This window comes from Malurus melanocephalus, unplaced genomic scaffold (assembly GCF_030028575.1).
Source record: "Malurus melanocephalus ecotype Western Australia unplaced genomic scaffold, MMel_1.1 scaffold_196, whole genome shotgun sequence".
NCBI classification, from domain to species: Eukaryota; Metazoa; Chordata; class Aves; order Passeriformes; family Maluridae; genus Malurus; species Malurus melanocephalus.
In genome coordinates this window covers 148,648-167,353 of record NW_026623428.1, presented here as the reverse complement: position 1 = coordinate 167,353, position 18,706 = coordinate 148,648, and the positions used below count along the sequence as shown (strand labels likewise).

General features: G+C 37.0%; 1 protein-coding gene across 1 annotated transcript in view; it reads right to left on the bottom strand.

Moving 5' to 3' along the window:
* CACNA2D3 (calcium voltage-gated channel auxiliary subunit alpha2delta 3) overlaps nucleotides 1-18,706 on the bottom strand; it is a gene marked incomplete at its 5' end in the record, with an annotated part of 215,312 nt that overhangs the window by 65,809 nt on the left and 130,797 nt on the right. Inside the window, 9 exons of the mRNA XM_057373420.1 lie at nucleotides 8,079-8,159; nucleotides 8,726-8,847; nucleotides 9,958-10,053; nucleotides 11,234-11,327; nucleotides 12,135-12,232; nucleotides 12,382-12,427; nucleotides 14,146-14,213; nucleotides 16,105-16,166; nucleotides 16,400-16,471. Of these exons, the coding sequence (XP_057229403.1) occupies nucleotides 8,079-8,159; nucleotides 8,726-8,847; nucleotides 9,958-10,053; nucleotides 11,234-11,327; nucleotides 12,135-12,232; nucleotides 12,382-12,427; nucleotides 14,146-14,213; nucleotides 16,105-16,166; nucleotides 16,400-16,471 (739 nt within the window). The remainder of the gene's footprint in view (nucleotides 1-8,078; nucleotides 8,160-8,725; nucleotides 8,848-9,957; nucleotides 10,054-11,233; nucleotides 11,328-12,134; nucleotides 12,233-12,381; nucleotides 12,428-14,145; nucleotides 14,214-16,104; nucleotides 16,167-16,399; nucleotides 16,472-18,706) is intronic.

The window sequence follows — 18,706 nt, the reverse complement described above, 5'->3', positions numbered from 1 at the left end:
TTCTCTGTCCTGATCTAAATAAACCAAGCTGTTCCAAATTTTTCCTGCAAGACCATATTCTCCAAACTTCTTTTCCTCCTGCATTCCCTGGAACCTTTTCAGTTCTTTTACATTTTGTTTAAAATGTACTACCCTACACTGGGCACACTGCTTCAGCTGAGACATCATCAGCACAACATTTTTAGAATATTTATATTTATTACAACATCTTAATATGTAGAATATTTGTATTCAGCCTCTTTGATCTCTTGATGTTTATTTTTTCTTATAAATATTTGTTAAAGCTTAATGAATAATCTAATCTACTTTCAGAGCTAAATAATTTAAATATGTAAATCTACATATTTTATCCATTTTATCCATTTTATCCATATTTTATCTCTTTTATCCATTTATTGCCATAACATTTTGCCAAGCAAAATGTGGTTTTTTTTCAGATACAGAAGATTGAAGGATTGGATCTTATTTCCCATGGGCCCATAATTGGTTTGGGGCCATGCCAAATCACTGTTTTTCTACAGTGACAACCTAAAATGAGCATAGTTATACTCAAAGTGTAGATCCTGAGATGAAAGCCAAAAAATGTCCAACCTCCAGAGAGATTTCACCCACAGTGAGAGATTTCTAACAGGTTCAGACACAGCAGCACAGCTTCCATCACAAATCCCTTCACACTTCTGATATTGTCAAGCAAAAGAAAAACAAGAATTGAATTGATATTTGCTAGTCAGGAATAACCCAGAACATCTTCCTAGTTCTTTATAAAACAGTCCTATCACCAAAAACCTTTCAGGCTTTCTTTATCAAATGACCATTCTTTAAAAAAAAAAAAAAAAAAAAGAGTAAAAGGTGAGGAAGAGTCAATGAAGGACACAAAAACGTTTAAAGAAACTCATTCTGAGTCACACTGAAGATGCTCTGGGGATTTTCATGCACACACAAGGCTGTAAATTGATATGGAGTTCTGCCAGAAAGCAAAGTATTTAATATTTCCATTAGTTCCCTCTGCCATGGGAATAGAGTGAGCCAATCCGTGCAAAACCTGATTCTATACTTTCTAACCTGCTTTTTTCTAAAACAAAAAAATCAACCAAAAAACCCAAAAAAACATCCYAGGGAGATTTTTCATTTAAGGTTTCTAAGGCTGTGTATCATATTTACAAAAATGTTTACAATTAACAAATTCCAGTAATTTCTGATGATACGGTAAAAGCAGAAAATGATCAGAGAAAARTATTGATTTAATTTCTTAAATTAATAAAGGTAAATAATTTATTTTTCAGTARAGGAAACAGAATTTTCAACTACTGATAAACAGAGATGAAAGTCAAATTTCTTGTCTATAAAAATYATTGACTACAACAAGTGGAAGACTGAATATAGGGATTCCCCACAGAACTGCCCTTGATTTATAAAAGCTTAGCAATGGACATCTGCCACTGAAATGATTTGTCTGCACAGATTTATTTTTCAGATAAAGGTTCCTGAGAAAGCTTTGTTTTCCTTCCAGCAATCTCATGAGAGCATTATAGTAAGCAGAGTAWATTTTTTCTAATCTCTGCAAAAAACACTATTCCCCCTCAAAATCAACAAAGCATCAGGACCTGCTACTCTGCAAAGCATTTGYAAAGGCAGGAAAATCACATATATTGTTGTATTCCTGCCTTTAAAGGCTTTGCTTACAGAAAAACTTTCTAAAATTTTGTTTTAGAACAGAAACTGAAAATTACAGTGCAGCAATGTTCATTACAGAAAATGACCAATAGCATCTCTGTTGAAAGATAAAGTTTAAACTGAAATATAACTGCTTGCCAGATTTGTCTTTCCATTGATACCATGGAAAAAGCCAATCAAAATTCAGCTTCCTTATTCTCTTGTAATACAGGATCCAAACAAAATCCAGATCCCTCTTCTTGAACATCAAAGTAGCACATTTAGTGAYGCTACACATGGCTTATCTATCACTAACAATCAACAGAAAAACACGAGCGTTACCTGATAACAATCTACCTTTGCTGCCCAGGAGACAAGGACACACAGGCTTTAGTTCAGCATCCAGAAAGGATGGCTGCTTTCAGATCTGTGAACTTGGCCAAAAGGGGCACAGCAATAACAATCTTCAGAGAGTCTTGGTACATCCTGAGTTTATATTACCTGAAATTGGGTGAGTATTGCCCAGATCAAGGGGAAACAGGAGGCAGAACCAGGCACAGCAAGACACAGCAGGGAAGAAGGGGTAGGAATTAGACATCCATAATAAACAAAYCAACTGCAAACTTCACCCCTCTCTCCAGTGGAAGCTGTGGTTGCTCTCTCTCACTGATTGCAGAGAGATCCCCCAGTGTTTTAGGGCTGCGTACATTATATGCTCAACATTTTGCAAAGGTTGTCTTCCTCATTTCAAGATACACCATGTGAGAAAACGCTGTTAATATTTGGAAATATAGTCTACTGGAGGGAAAATAAACTAGTCAATACTCAGTGCTTAAAATAATAGCAATKTGTGTATATATATATACACACACACAAATGCATATGTGGTTGCAGCTTCAACCTTGCACAGCATTATTTGAAGATTTCCAAAGGACCCCACAGCTCATTGCTGCTTTATTCTGCAGTCAGGGATTTATTTTGTTGGCAGCAGAATTATTTAGCAAAATGCCCCCAGAATTTGATTGCTATTAGAGCACAAGAATCTTCTTCCTCCACAGATTGTGTTGCACTAATACCCAAACAATCCCAACAGCACAGCAGAAGYACAGAAGCAAAGAGCAGGTGCTCTAAGCCATTTATTATACATATCAGTACTAAATATGTTGGGATGCTGTTGTAATTCACCTGTCAAAGTCCTGGATTCTCTAAGAACAAGTGGTGAGGAAAGCCCAAGAATTAGATAAATAGAGGTAAAATACTCAACACCAGCAGAGAGCTACCACAGAAAACAAAAACAATATTCAGCCATTCCACACTCCAATTCTGTAGGGTGAGATGAATTRAGAACAATGGCAATGAATGTAAATGCCTGAATTGTGAATATGTCACTAACTCCAGTTTTCCTGTTCAGCCAAAGGGAAGGGGCAGCTCTTCCCYGTGTGCTCCAAAGCATTCTATGGAGTTCACCTCTCCCCACACCTTCCCTGCAAACCATCTTTCCCAAGCTGGGGCTCCTAACATGTGACTAGATTAATGTTAGGCTGCACAAATACACATCTCAACTTTCCTAAAGCTGAAAACATTAGCCTGTATACCAATATTAGATTTATGAATACAAAAGCAATATTCAAAGTGAACCAGAAACTCTGGAAAAACATAAAGTCGTGGTTTGCTACCAAAGAATGAAAAACGTTTTGAGGGATTTGCTAAACCGTACTGCTGAATATAATATTCTGTGGCTTATAATGGGGAGTAAAGATTAGGTAAATCACTGACTTGCCTGACAAGGAAAACATCTATTTTAGAGTGCCTCAAAAATTTGGTTGGTGTGTCATTTTGATGACATATTCAATTTCTCTTAGACCTTTGTATTAAAATGCAATTTTATAGATTGCATCATAAATTTTAAGGACTGAATGTGGCATTGACRTTTGTCTGAAGGTTCTTAATAATAATAATATGAGAGCAATACATGTGAGAAAAAATAGAAATAAAAAAGTCCAAGAAGTACAGAGCAGATGTATTTCCTCTATGTAGTACTGCAACAACAGCAGATTTCACAATTTGTGAAATACTTTTTTGCAATTCTACATTTTCAATAATTGGTGGCAACAGTAATAGAACCCCACCTGGTTTTCTCTGTATTTATATCTAATATAAACACCCAGAGAGGTCACAGCCTCTCCACTTAGGAACATTTAAGATCTGACTGGACACAGTTCTGGGCAATCAGCTCTAACTCAAAATTCTCTCAAGATCCTGTTCACTAGGATTGAACTAGATTATCTTAAGAGATCGGTTCCAGCCTCTGCAATTCATGTATAGAATTGGTCTGCACAAAAAGAGGCAAAGAAGGATTAAGGAAAATTGTACATAATTTCAGCTTTTCTAAACAGCCTTGAATAAAAAAAAACGGACTATTTCTCCTCATCTCCTTCAAATCCTAAATTTCCAATGACTGGGGGACTAAAGACTTTGCCTGTGTGTGATTTAATCCTTCATTCTTCTGACTAAGTGTCCAGAGCTTTTYACTAAGCCCTGCTATGGCCTTTTCCTGGTTCTGCTTGTTCAATGAAGAAAAGTTAAGAGGCCTTGACAATTTTCATCAGACATGTTCTTCAACATTCTTTAATAWTTTTTTTCTCCCTAAGAAGATTATGCCAGTTCTGTTATCTTTAATTAAACATAACAAGGGCCTAATTTTCATGTTTTCTGTGAGCAATGATGGCCTCTCTCAGCGAGAAGGGCTTTTAAGGTGCTGATATTGTACTGCAGCTTTTGGACTAAAATACCTCTACATGGAAGGGYATTTATGAGGGTCCACATAATTTGTCAACACTCTCAAAATCTCAAGAGAGCAATTTTTCAATTTTTAGACCCTAAAAAGAAGTGCCTAGGTGAGCAGTACCTTTAAATTTCTTTTTTCTTTTTTTTTTTTTACAAAATCATACTGATTAAATCATCACCTATTGCCAAGAAATGGAAATAAACATGTACACAGAGCAGACAAATCTTGTGCTGCACTTAGCCAGATGMCCATATATTTACTACTTGAAAGTCAAGATTCAAATAAAGGACCTGAAATAATTTAACTCATTACACASTACCAAAGAATACAAGACTGGAATGCTGAAATCTACCAACGTTTAGCAGAAATGTACTGCCCTGCACATGGGCATCATAAGAGACAGTTTCACCTTAACTTGCTTCAATTTAATAGTTGGATCCTGTTCTAAATTCAGATATTCTATGTTAGTCACCTTTGTCACCTGGAGGGATGCTGATCTTCCCGGAATCTCATGAAATTTTGAGACTTGGGTCTGGGGTCATTCTCCTATTTTTAGATCTTACTGAGCAGAAAAAAAAAAAATCCACCACCTGTTACTCTTCCTCTCTTTGTAACAGGGACAGTTTGAAGATGCTCAACATTTCAATGTAATCTTGACACAGAAGACATGGTCACAGAAAAAAATAAAGTAATTCTGAGCATAAGTGTGTTCTACTGTAAAGAAACCCCTGCCTGCAGTATTATAGTCACTTCCCTGCTCCAACTAAATTGAGCTCTGTATACACATAAATAAATATTATAATACTACATTTATTTATTTACAAAATTCCTGTAGAGATTTGCATTCATTTAAGTATATATATATATATATATATATAAATCAATATCTCAATTGCAAGAAGCAAGAGAGGTTTTGGAAACAAATTACATGGGCTTTTGCCAGGAAGCAAACTCATTCTGACAGGGAGCTGGTATTAGGAGGTACAGATGGTGAAACAGCAGCAGCACTCAATTCCCCRGTAGTAACAGTCTGCAGGATCACTGATTTCAGGGTTTTTTGCCTACTTTATACAGTTGAATCTTGGCTACTTGCAATAAGCCTTAGACTTTCATATGAAATGAGTTATAAGTGACGGGTTTCTAAAAAAAAAAAAACAAAAACAAAAACAAAGAAAACCCCAAGAACAACAAATAAATCCCACTACACACAACAGCAATGAAACAATCCTGAAACTAAACAAAAAACCAAAACCCAATCTATGGATTTTGCGGTAYGGGTTAGTTTTGTTCCTTTTCCCCCCTCTCATGGGCAGGAATAACTCAGGTTTCCATTTTATAAYAATGTTCTAGTTTCTTTCTGCCAGATTTTAAACTCTTGTAGTGATCTGTAATAAACAACATTCTGGCACGGCTTAATTTTCAATCAAATCCCTCCAGGGAACAGAGAGATTTAACGTGAAATGTGTATCCCATCCTGCTGCTTTCTGTAATCTATTCAGACCAAATGGGGATAAGGAATACTTACTTCACACAAATTAAAATTAGATGTTTTGGCCAAATTTKAACTCCAATGGAGTTACCCATAATCTTCCTTTAGTCTCCCAAGTCTGGCTAATAAAAACTTCAGACTTCTCCCATTTATCACTGCTCCAGTTTCTGCCTCCRAATCCATTTTGCTTAACACAGAATATTGTCAGCCTTATAAAAAAACCTAAAAAATGAACTAGATGATGGGTACTTTCTTAACAGTCTTATGAGAAAAAGTAGGACTGACAAGTCACATTCATAATCCTCAACTTAAGGAGAAGAAGATGAATTGATTGTCTTTGAGTGCTGTAGCTTGATTGAAGAAGCTTGATTGTCTTTGAGTGGCTGTAGCTGGCTGAGTGATACTTTGATGTAAAAAGGTTTGTACAGACCCAAAGAGGTTTCCCCCACAAAAAAAACCACAAAAAAAAACCACCTGAAAGCATGCAACCATACAAGAAGGAAAGGAAAAATTACTCAAAGCAAACTCTTAAAAATGCTTCAGACTGTAAACAAAATATCTACCTCACAGTTTTTAAAGTTTACAACAATAGAAATAAAAAAGCAGTGATGTGCTTCAAAATGTAGGTTCTCCTCTTATGTCTGATGGCATTCTGCTTTCACAGATACTATGGAAATCTACATGCTTTGGTATTAAAAACCTTTCAAGACCCTGTTTTATTTTAGACAGAAAGTATGGGACCCAGAGAATTCTGAATGTTCAATACTAAACAGGATTAATAGGGGAATGGAAGCAGTGCCTGWTTTTCTCTTTTACAATTACTAAAAAACAAACCCCAAAACCTGTTGACAGGGTATTAGAAGTGATTGTGTGTGATATCTTCTCAAAGTTAAAAACAAATTGCACATAACTGCTGAGGAAAGAATGAGTATTAACTACACACATTTTAGAGATGCTGGAAGACTGYATGTTGAATCTTTTGCTGACTCCAAACAATGGAGCGTTCTAGAAATRACATGTCAACCTTCTTCATTGTGCCGTGAATGCTCCCAATTCATTTTGCGCAATTTGCAAGGATCTGCATTGACATTCGTTTTTAAATACTGTTTTATGTTTGAACAGGAGTATGAAGYAAAAATTGCGATTTCTTGGCATGTTATAGAAGAGTTCAATAATTTCTGAAGAAAGTATCTTGTGGACTGGAGACAAAATCTGCTTTTGCATTGGCCATCTAAAATCTCATCAGTGGAAATATTCCATATTTGCAGAAACAGATTTGAGATTTCCCMTTTTTCTGGCACATTCTTGCTCTTTCATTATTGTATTCACTGCATTTTAAATATGAGAAAAATAGGGTGGTTCTTGCTTTGTGTGATAGGTATTTATTTTTTCCTGAGATTGGAGAGCTTGTTTTCTGGCCTAATAAATCATGAGACTTATCAAAATTCTTTCCTTCTTCAACGTCAGCAACCATTGGAAACTAGGGAAAAACTGGTCAGATATGCATCTGAACTTGAGTGAGGAACATCCAACAATTTTTAAATTAATGACTCTCATTTTTAAATCTGTGTGTTTTATCTCTATTTTGCCATTATCACACTTCACCTTTCAGTCTTTAGGTACCTTTATACTCTTGGCTGACAGACAGTAGAGCTTTGTTACTCAATTTCTGTGCTCTGAACAAATCACGTCTGATAATTTCAACAAAATGACCACATTGTATCCCCCATAAAACAATCCTGTTGTAGCCCAGGATTTTCAAACTTGAAGCCTGGGTGGAACATTTACACACCAGATAGTCCTTTCTTATATTTCCTTTTCCTTATCATAATATAATCTGATTTATGGTGATAGAGAATTGTGTCTACCAAAAAAGTTTTACTGATAATGGTTATTTCCATAAAGTCATACTCAGTATCTCAGGRAAGTTTGACAGTCAATTAATAAAGGATCAAGTTCTTGGGGAGAGGAAGCATTGAATGCTCTCTGTGCCCAGTCATTCAATTATATCTTATAGGTGCAACTTCATCCTTCCCTCTTTCTTCTTAAAAGATTGGATATCTGCATGAAATACCTGCTAACCCAAAAGAGAAAGTGAAGAGCTCATAAACTRCTTTAGAACTTACAAATAAACTACAACAATTGTACCTGCAACCACTGGAGATTTCCTGTCATCCAGAAGCTGAATGGCAGTACTGGCTGTCACCACATTGCTCTTGTTGGCAGTTTCTGCAGGGTGTATTAAGGGGAAAAAATTAAAACAATGTATTGCAAAATGAGGAAATTGAGGTGTTTTCCCCCCTCATTTGAAATAACAGTGTATGTGGACACACTGTTCAGAAAATTAAACAGCAAAAATTATGTTCTCCATATCTGCACAGAACACACTTCATTGCCATTTTAAATTCCCCARCATTCCATAAAACAAGCTTAAAACACTGAAATGAGTCAGGTTTTGCTTCCTCTGCTAAAAAAGAAAGCAAAGTTGACAACTGGTGGGGCTTCTCATCAACGTGAGCACTCACTCTGTTAGAGATAAAAAAAGTTAAATGTTAAAATGTAGTTCTACCTAATTTAATATTAAATGAAAAATTATACACTACATCTTGGGGTTTCACTTACAGCCCCATAATAGATGCACCTGGTCAAAGGACCAGTGAAGTAGCTGCTCATTTCAGTGCCTATTTCAGATTAATATTTGAGATTAACTGCAGAGCACAGTCAATGCTGACACACTTGGAATGCTTTCAGCATCATGAATGGCTCAGAATTTAGGGAATGACAAAATGATAGACCTGTGCTRAATGGGATTGAGTAGACAAAGCTCCCAGGTATTTGTTCAGCAGCTCTTCTGTACCAGAGTGGAAAGTGGTCAGCGTTAAAAATGTTCTCCTTATCTTCAGCTGTCAGGAAGTCTCTTGAGAAAAAGAGAAAGAAAACAATTGTCATTTGTTGCATGGCACACAATAGTTTCAAGCTTTGAAAGACAAGAAAAAACAAAATGCAATCTTTTACAAAAAAAAAATGGTTTGGGACAATTTTTCTAATACCACTTGTTCAACAAAAGAATTCAACTAAATTTAGTCAATAATTATTTATGACACAAAAAAACCCTTTTGTTCTGAAAGATATTAAAATTATTAAAGCCCAGTAACTCTAATTACCACTACAATTGTTTTTACTGATGCATACAAATAAAAATGCTTAGTCCAAAAACCTTTTCCTTTCAGCACAATGTAAGAGCTGTGAACTGCACAGGTGGAAAAGGCACTGGAGATTTGGTAACCTATTTCCACTGGCATTCACTCCTAAATAGTGGGGGGAAAAAGGGTGATTTTACAGCCTGTGTTCAAAATACCATGGAGGGGGTGGTAGCAGACAACTAGATACCTAATTCCTCAATAATTTCAGGGAATGCTAACAGGAGAATTTATGTCACGAGTGTCCACACTATTGTTCTGGTTTTCTGCCTGACAGGAACAAATTGTAGTGCTATTGATGTCACCTACTTGTACAATATTTGCCCTCAAATAAGCACCATAGGACTTTATATTCAATAAAATTAATTTATCATAAACATCAAACACAGCTTTTCTTTTACATGCATAATTCCTCCACTGGATTATATGTTCTCCAAACAAAATGGGAAACTCTTGTATGGTGAGGTCTCCTGATTACTCTTTCACTCAATCCAATTCTTTCAAGTGKKTTTTTTTCCACATCAAAAATATTTTCCACTATGCAAAATCCCTGAAAAAGCCTACAGGTATTTGTTTTCAGGTGGTGTAGGAAAAGGTGTAGCACACTCATAATTCTGCTCTGAAGAAGAGAGAGATGAGAGGCTGGGAGTGTGTGTGCAGGGAAAGCAAATTTATGGGCTACAGGTGTAAAATAGTTCATTGTTCCCAAAGTTCCAGTCCAAGAAAGAATCTGAAGGAACCTAGGAAAACTTTCTAAAGAGAGAGCAGATGGGCTTTACAAAAATAACCCCTTTTCCCATTTTTTTTCTTATCTGTGTGTCTCTTACTGGTTGGTCAGCTGCTCTGGGCCCACAAAGAGGTTGATCCGAGACAACCCCGTCCGTGTCCCCAGGAAGGCGACTTCCACYCCCTTGTCAGAGTTCCTGAAACAGCACAGAACACAACAAAGATAATGCCTCAGACAGTAAACAGACAAAGCTGKGTCACTCTCACAGAAAGCACAAGTGAACACATTTTTGAGGAAGATTATTTTAGGCATCATTCCCTTATTTATTGATTTATTTTTAACGGCTGTTTTTTAAGTTATAGTCTTCTGGGTTTTGAATAATGAGCAATGTAGAAATGCTATTTAGGCCAAGATTCCCTAAAAAAAAGCCAAACACAATAAATTTTGTAGGATTTCTAGGGAGGGATTACATGGAATAGCCATAGAATAAAAAGGTGTGGCATAGCTATATACCAGCTTTTAATAAGCACTGGCACACAGAAATTCTGAGATGGGCAGGGATTCCAGATMTTGCTCCCAATCCATTCAACATTTCTGTGTTATATTTGTGCTTCAAATCATAGATGTGACTATTGCTCAGGTAAGCAAACAGATTTAAAACAGGTAGCTCAGAGTCAAACTTAGCTGCCATCAGGGCAGTCTTTAGCCTCTAGAACTTGGGAAAAAAACCTGGCAGATATCTCAGACTGAACTCTGCTGCTGCACTGTTATCAGCACCAAGCTATTTTAAAATGTGTTCTTGTTTGCCTTCAAGAACTTCAGTCCCCAAAACCAGAGACCAGAGGYATTTCATTGTCTCAYRTTAATGAGACAGAATGAAACAAAGKCAGAAACTGAAAGGGGGCATCAAAAGTCTCCYACAGGAATCATTCCACAGCTGCCCTTGTGTTTACTGGAACTGTTATTTCATTGTGTAGGGGATTCAGATACCTTACATCCCCCAATGTCCGTAGTATATTTCAATGCAACAATTTTTTATCTTCTCAGAGAAGACTGGATAACTCTTTGTTTGCTTAATCAGATCTTACCATGATGCTTTTATTCATTCAATATGTGCTCTACAGCAATATATTTTTTCATTAAAATTGTTTTAAATGCTTGAAATTTAGCAAAATCTGGGGAAGATAATCTTCAGAACTGCCTTTCAACCACAGTATTTCATGCAAACTGCTAAACTTAACACMTATTTTTCCTAATATAGACAAAATYTTRYTCCTTAACASCTTAGTAWRTCATACATCAAACAATAAAGTAAAAGATATAAACTCTGAGAAGGACTGGCTATTATGCATATGATGGACACAGAGATCACTTACTCTGATTTATTCAGTGCTAGGCTGGTCCAATAAGCTTCAATTGGTGCACTCACAACTGCATCAAACAAAACTTCCTGGATCAATTCTTTATCACCTGTTACAGTATAACAAAATCAGTAAATGTATATGCACATAAAGATTTTTTTTGACGACTGAAGAGTAGGGTTTTGTTACATTTTACTAATTTTATCTGTGATGTGCTTTCACACATTTTGCCCTACGAAGCGTTTACTATGTAATTACATGGTTTTTACCACAATGCAGTTTTTCGTATATAATTTCATTGTATTACCAGCAATTGTAGGTTAAAAACCAAACAGTGATGCTCCACTTCATGCAACTTCTCCTTGTCTGTATTATCTAATGCTCACATCTGTATGTGCCATTAGGTTACAACAATTTGGTCTAGAAACAGTCACAAAAGCTCTGCATTTCTGAAAACAGATAGAACATGCACCTATTTATCCAAATTTTTTATTCTGCTTTGCAGTTCAGGAATGCTAATTACCTAAAACTCCTCCCTAAAATACTYGTGAAATATCTGGTATATTCTTCAGAGGCGTGATCCAAGGATTGATTCMGATCAGTGCTGTTCAATTTATAAAACCTGATGGAGCAATAATTTTGAATAGTATAGCTACGCCATCTGAACAGAAACTTAAAAGTTTGGTACAGGCACAGAGTTTACTGTAAAAGACAGAAATTTGTATCATCAATATCTCTACTGATACCCCAGAAAAAGCTCAGAATCAAATGAAATTGCAAAATAACATCAGCTAAGCACAATCCCATCTCAAATTATCACAGATTTAATGAAGTAGCTTTGCATTTTGAAGAGGTTTAACGTGACAGTTTTTAGCTGGGATAAAGCCYACAAATCCATGTTTGACAGAATACTTGCATTGGAGCAGGGGCTCTTTTCCCGTGAGGTAGCGTTTGATCGCCTCYAACTGAGTCATCTGCCGGTGCTCGGGGTGTAAGTCCGTGTTGCAATAGGACCTGGGAACAGTCAAAAACAATAAAATATTTGATGTACAGGCACSATCTTGCTTTGTCTTTGAATGAAAAGAGTTGGGCTCTGCAAGCACAAACAGTGTGAAACCAAAGAGGGTAACAGACACTAATTTCATGCTTTATTTAAGGCTTACCATTCATCTGCTAAAGATACATCAGGGTGCTCTAAATCATGTAAACCTGGAAGAGGAATAATAATGGGTTATTTAGGGAGAMGTCTGGGCAACAGATGGTTATTTGCATAGACTTCATAACATAAACCCTTCTTGGAAAGTGCATTATTACCATAACGAAATAAATCACAGTAAACTATGTCCAAATACACTTCAGGGTCTAACAAACTGGCAAAACTACTTAAAACAGATCTAAAAMTGAAAAGGTAAGGAAAAAAAAATTGTGGTGATGTGTTTAACTCATATGGATTACTCACACAATAAATTAAAAATTTAGAAGAAAATCTGAGCAAAGACAAATGCAAAATGGCAGCAGACTCCTGTTCACTCTCCCTCGTTCTCTTTGGCCAGTAAAGTTCTTTATGCTAAAACACAAAGTTCTCATTTCATGAGAGTTGTACCCCTTCTCTTATAAAGAAAAGAATYGTTAAGAACAATTCACTCAAAACCTAAGCCCACAGCCCATGAACACAAACAGCAATTTATGGGATCATTCAGAAAAGGGTTTTTGTGCTACCAGGTCACACAAATGCTTGTAAATAAAAACTGTATCATTAGTTATATAGCACAGTAAAAATGGACTTTGGCAATTTCAAAAAGYCTTAAAACACGTATCAATAGACAATAAGCAAACAGGGTTCAGAAGGCAGCATCTGGGTTTAACCCCCCCAGAGCACACAATAAACAATGACAGAGCAACAGTGGCTGAGGAAGGCAGGGAGGCCAAAACTGGAGCTGGAACTGCGGTCCCTGGGGAGGACAGTGAGGGGAGTGAAAAMCAGTGAAGGTAAGAGTGGGAGAGAAGGAAGTGTCAGTCATGAAAATATTGACATTTYTGGGGGTGCATCTGGGGCTCAGGCTGGCTGAGGTGTAAGAACATCAGTGAGATGTTGGGAGCAGCCTGCAGAGTGAGCAGCTCCAGTCTCCTGCTGTGCCTTCTCTGCAGTAGCTGTGCAAGYACTCAAACCTCAAGGCACTTCTTTTTATATCTCCTGAGTACAAGAACATATTCATGTCCCAAAATACAGCCAAGGAACAAAGACTTGAAGAAATTAACTGTCTTGTTTAGCATCACTGACAAAACAAGAAGAACTAGAAATAGAGACTTCAGCTTAAAATCGGAAARCATTCCTGTATTGAAACATTTTTTGCTCAGCAACTTCTAAAATTTTCAACCCTCTGAAATGCTCCCACTGTTCCTTCATCTTCTGAAGTCTCGTTGTCTAACAAATTTATCACCAAAAATGGTTGATTCCTCCACTCATTTAATTTGGGGCTTATCAAAAAGCAAACCCAAAGAGCACTCCTTTCCCTGAGTACCTCTACTGCTACTATAAACATGTAAATCCTTGTAGATCATGTACAAAACAGTTACAGCTCTGAAAGTTTTCACAGTATATAGTCTGTGAACATAAATAGCTATTACAGTGCTCTTAGTGTTTACTTCATTCAGAAAACACCACAAATAATTAACACTGGGTCCTGAGTGATTCTCTGGAACATCGAGAGGGCAGGATAGAAGATGATTCCATCTAAAGGAGATTCACAGTTTGATTATGCTTAATGCAAATCAGGGCAAAAATCATGTGAAGGAAAAGATCTTTAAAGAAAAAAAAAAAAGTCTAATTTCCTTATGGAATCTGCAGGSAAATGTACAAGCTTTAGGAACTACCAAATCAACAATGAAACTACTGTGTAAGCAACATGAGAAGGTAGATATCTTACCTTCTTCCACAGTTACGTTCCCYCTGAAGAAGTATTTTCCATGTCCTCTAGAGAGAGCCACACCTAAACTGTGCAAAGAAATAAAGCAGACCTTGAAATCTGTGAGACAAACAACGGCAGACATTCAGAGCTATTTCCATTTTTAACATTTCCAGCTCGTGTACTATGATTAACTTAAAGCTGCTTGTTTCCAAACCCTCACCAATTATATTTATTGTTCAATTAGTTGCTTCAATGATGTCTCAGTTCTGATGTGCCTGCAACAATTGGYTGTATTTATGTGTGCTTGGAGGTGCAGGAACCATTATTCCCTGGCAAACTAATAAATGAGCCCCTCTAAGCTCACTGCTGTTCACCCAGCATGAGATTTCTTCAGCTGAGCCTTGAACATGCCYATGGCCTTACAATGAAGGAGACGATTTTTTGTAAATCAGACTAAGCTGTTGAGAAATTACACAAGTGTGGGAATTGATGGAGCTACTGAGAGGAAAAGAATTTCCAAYGTGACAACAGCATCATGACTCCTCCTGGACTCATTTTTCTGTGTTTCATATTTTGAGGTAGTATAGTTCTCTGGTGTTGACTGCAGTTTCACAAATTCTCAACAGTGCTACACTGGGTTTCGGTCTGGTTTTCACTCTCCCATTGAAAACATCCAAGTTAAATGGCCAAGTTGCCATTGAACACAAACACAGAATACCTTCTGGMACTCATTCATTCCTTCATTGAAGGGGAATAGCTTGGGCTAGGAACCTGTCAGTAATCAGCAAGGCTGAAAATGCAYGGGCTCCAAATCCAAGAGCACAGAATCTGCAATCAACAGCTCAGTCTGGGAATGGTCTGAACACAAAGCATCTTTGTCACTATAGAGAATATTTCAATAAACAATGTCCCTGCAATTATCCCAAATCTTCACAACAACACATCAAAACTAGAGACATACCACATTGAAAAAACAGCACAAATTTCCTACTGTATTTGTGTCCTTAGCACCATCATACCACGTTGAAAAAACAGCACAAATTTCCTACTGTATTTGTGTCCTTAGCACCATAACTCACACTGCATGCAAGTGTGCAGCCCCATTTCTGTTTACTTAATAGGACAAGAGTGACAGTGCCAAAGAAAAACAAACAAACAAAAGAAAAACAAWCAGCAACCACAAAAAACTCYACAAAAGAAAAAMCARASAAAAACCCCACTGAGTATTGCCACCCATGAGTAAATTCCAACATGCATTACAGGTCAGAGAAATGTGCCTATAGTTTCTCTGTGTGGTAATGGAGCTCAAGTTATGTGAAACTGTTCCATTCAAGAAAATTTCAGTTGAGTATCATAACTGCCAAACTCCTTTCTTAAGTGGAAGGTACAATTACTGCCCTTTTGTTAGTGGATTATTTCTAGTTCAAATATGAGCATTTTTAAAGTGACTACCTGTTTTCCTTTCTTTTTTTGCTCCTAACATGCATGCCAAAATTACCAACTTACTCAGTTTTATGTCTAGAAATACACTGAAGGTAGTTTAGAGAAAGAAAACATCCCAACCTCAAATTGGAAGTGAAATACTATCTCATTTAACATTACATTCTTGTTGTGGAAAAAAAAATAATAAAATGGGGCTCAAGATGTAGTTACTTAAATGGATTATAATATTTATAGCTCTCCAAGTACTTGCAAAAGCCTTTCGTTCAATGCAAACCTCAACTGAATATTTTTTCAATGAAACGTAAGCCATGACAAACACTGCGAGTTTGCCTGTGTGAGCTTGCACAAACTTTCCATCCCTGGAAAAGCTGAAAGGAATGCTGGTAGGYTCCTTTTCCTTGCTATTTTCAGCATTGTCCAGGGATATTTCATTGTCAGCTTTTAGCTGATGAGCTTTTAATGAGTTCCCAAGCTCTGTATAAGCACAAACCCGACGAGGAGGATGAAATGTCCATTTATTATGGCCGGCTCTACCTGAATGGGGTACCCTTGATGTCGGTGTAATAGTAGTCATTTGTCATCACCAGCACCCGCTTCTACAGTCAGAACAAGAAAGKCAGAAGGGGAGAGGGGAAGAAGTTAGTTTTCTGTAAGAAATGTATTAAAGATCAAGCGGTTAGTCATTGAAAAAATTAGAAGTAATGTTTACATTTAGTGAGTGAAAAAAAAATATACTGCAGGGAACCATATTTATAGCAACATTAAAAATTGTTGAAAAAAATATCTGCTTGCTTTATATTTAGTTGGAATAATATTTTAGACATTGTACCCCTTTGTCCACCGTCTTCTTCACTTCCATGGAGAATTTTCCCGTTTTCCGGTTCACCATTGCATTTCGGAGCTGAAATGAAGGAAATGTGTGTGAATACCTTTATTTGCATTTTCTGTAATCCTTTTAACTCTGAGCTCTCCAGTACACTCATTTGGCATAGGCAGTACTGAATTTTCTTTATTTCTCCATTTTCAATAATTTCACTGCACGCTGAAGAGCCCACTTAACAGATTTTATTAGTGACAGCACAGGCACATYGCTAAGGTACAAAACAGTTTTTTGTGTAGTAATCTGGATTTTATTTGGGATGAACAGTGTGACTACGATTCTGCAATTACTGCCTGGGAAGGCAAGGACTAAATTTAGCTGGTTAGACCAGGCCCTGTTAAATACATTAACAATAACATAGATAATAAGGAAGCAAAAAAAGARGAAACCCCACTGACCCCACACTATTTCTTCTGCTTAAGAATCTACATTGGGCTGCATCCTTAACCAGCACCAGAAACTTCATCCTAACTGCATCAAGAATGACCACTAGCCCACAAAAACCAGGCTGACAGCCCATTTGATCACTGCTGTGATTCAGAGGGAACACACAGCTACAGTGCTCAGCAATTCCCTCTGGCTGTCCATTGCCAGGCACCCCTTGCAAGGGAATGAATTTTAGCCYTGTAATGGAAGCCCAAGGTCAGTCACAGCTTTAACAGCTGGCCTGGACCTCTTCCTCTCAAAGCCTCCCAAAATACATTTTAAATCYCCTTCAGAAACATGTTTCATTGTTTTATAAGCCAAAATTTCAGAGAATCTCGAGAAAACAAAACAAATGGAAAAGAGTTTGTGCACAATGATTTATCTGCTGCTCTGCTAGTTAAATCTGTGAGGTTTTAGATCACAACAAACACTGTTTTCATGTAATTTTTTCTTCTATATGAGCTGCAGGCTCCCAAACCTGGGAGCYGCCCTGGCCCTGGCCCATCATCTCTGGAAACTCTTCCTTTAGCACACCTTGCTGCTCCCTAGGGAAGAAGAGCCATCCTCCCCAAGGACAMAGAACCTCTCCCTCAGGTGAATGTRCCATGATGATGAAAAGAGTAAAAAAAAAMCATCATCCACCTGGTCTACAGGCAAAATGACCAATGGTATCCCTAAGGATGGGGACAGCCCATCCTGGCACAGCAGGACTGAGGGCAGGGTCTCTGGGCTGAAACAAGAATTTGACCATTTATCAGTTTAGGGAAGAAATAAAAAAGTTGCTATTTAACAGTTACACAATTTATAAATGGAAATATTTCATTTGAAGCCTCTTWAATTTACTAATGGAAGAGGTGAGTTATTTTGCTTGCTGTGGGAAAAATCACCTATAGACCTTTTGGAGCTGTAATTTTCATTAAAATTTGAAAATCCTACTATCACTAAGCAATGCAGCATTTAAAATGCAGGAAAATATTGACAAATTGAGCATTTTTATGCTTCTTCTATTGCTTATCTATCTGAACACAGTTTTGGACATCATGTTCTTGCTGAATTAATATCTCCTGTTCTACAGTACCTCATGCCAGATTGAGCAATTTCATTGAGTTTTAATGAGAAATTGTGAAGACAGACATTTCCATGCACTCTGCAGGCTTTCTGAGTTTAGTATGGAGGGAGAAGAGAATGACAAACTTGCCAGTGAAATATCTGGTTTTATTCTCACGAACAAGTTGAACATGGCTGACTTATCAAAAACTGCAAACTTTGCAGCTCTTTAAATTTAATTCTAGGGCATCTAGATTTGAATTAACAGTCGTACTCTTCTGTCAGTGAGTGTAAAAGAATAATTTTTAGCTGGAGGCATATATAAAATAAAGCATATATTTTACTGTAGTTTTTTCTTTTTTTAACAATACATAATAGGCAATTCTGGAAATAGTTTCCTATTTTAAGTTTTGTGGTTTTGGACTTGGAGAGCTGGTCTTAATTAACCACCTACTTTCTAACATTTACAGAACAGTTCCATTTATCTTTAACATGGTTTTCATTTTTCTCCTATTGGTGCCTGCAGTTGTCTAAGACCCATTCCTCCCACAAGCCTCAGGCAAGTCATAGATTTACYAGAAGGATCCCCAAACTCTCAGTAGTGTTTAAGATCAAGTCTGCATGTGGGATTTAGAGTTTTACTCTTTTTTTTTTCTTTTTTTTTGCTTGCTGTGATTGCATTTCTTGGCTTTGTAATCCGGTTTCTCAGCTCTTCTGCAGTTTCATCTCCCTCCTTAAATGCATAAAATAAGTACTGCTTCAGTTGGCTTCAAGCCCCAAAAC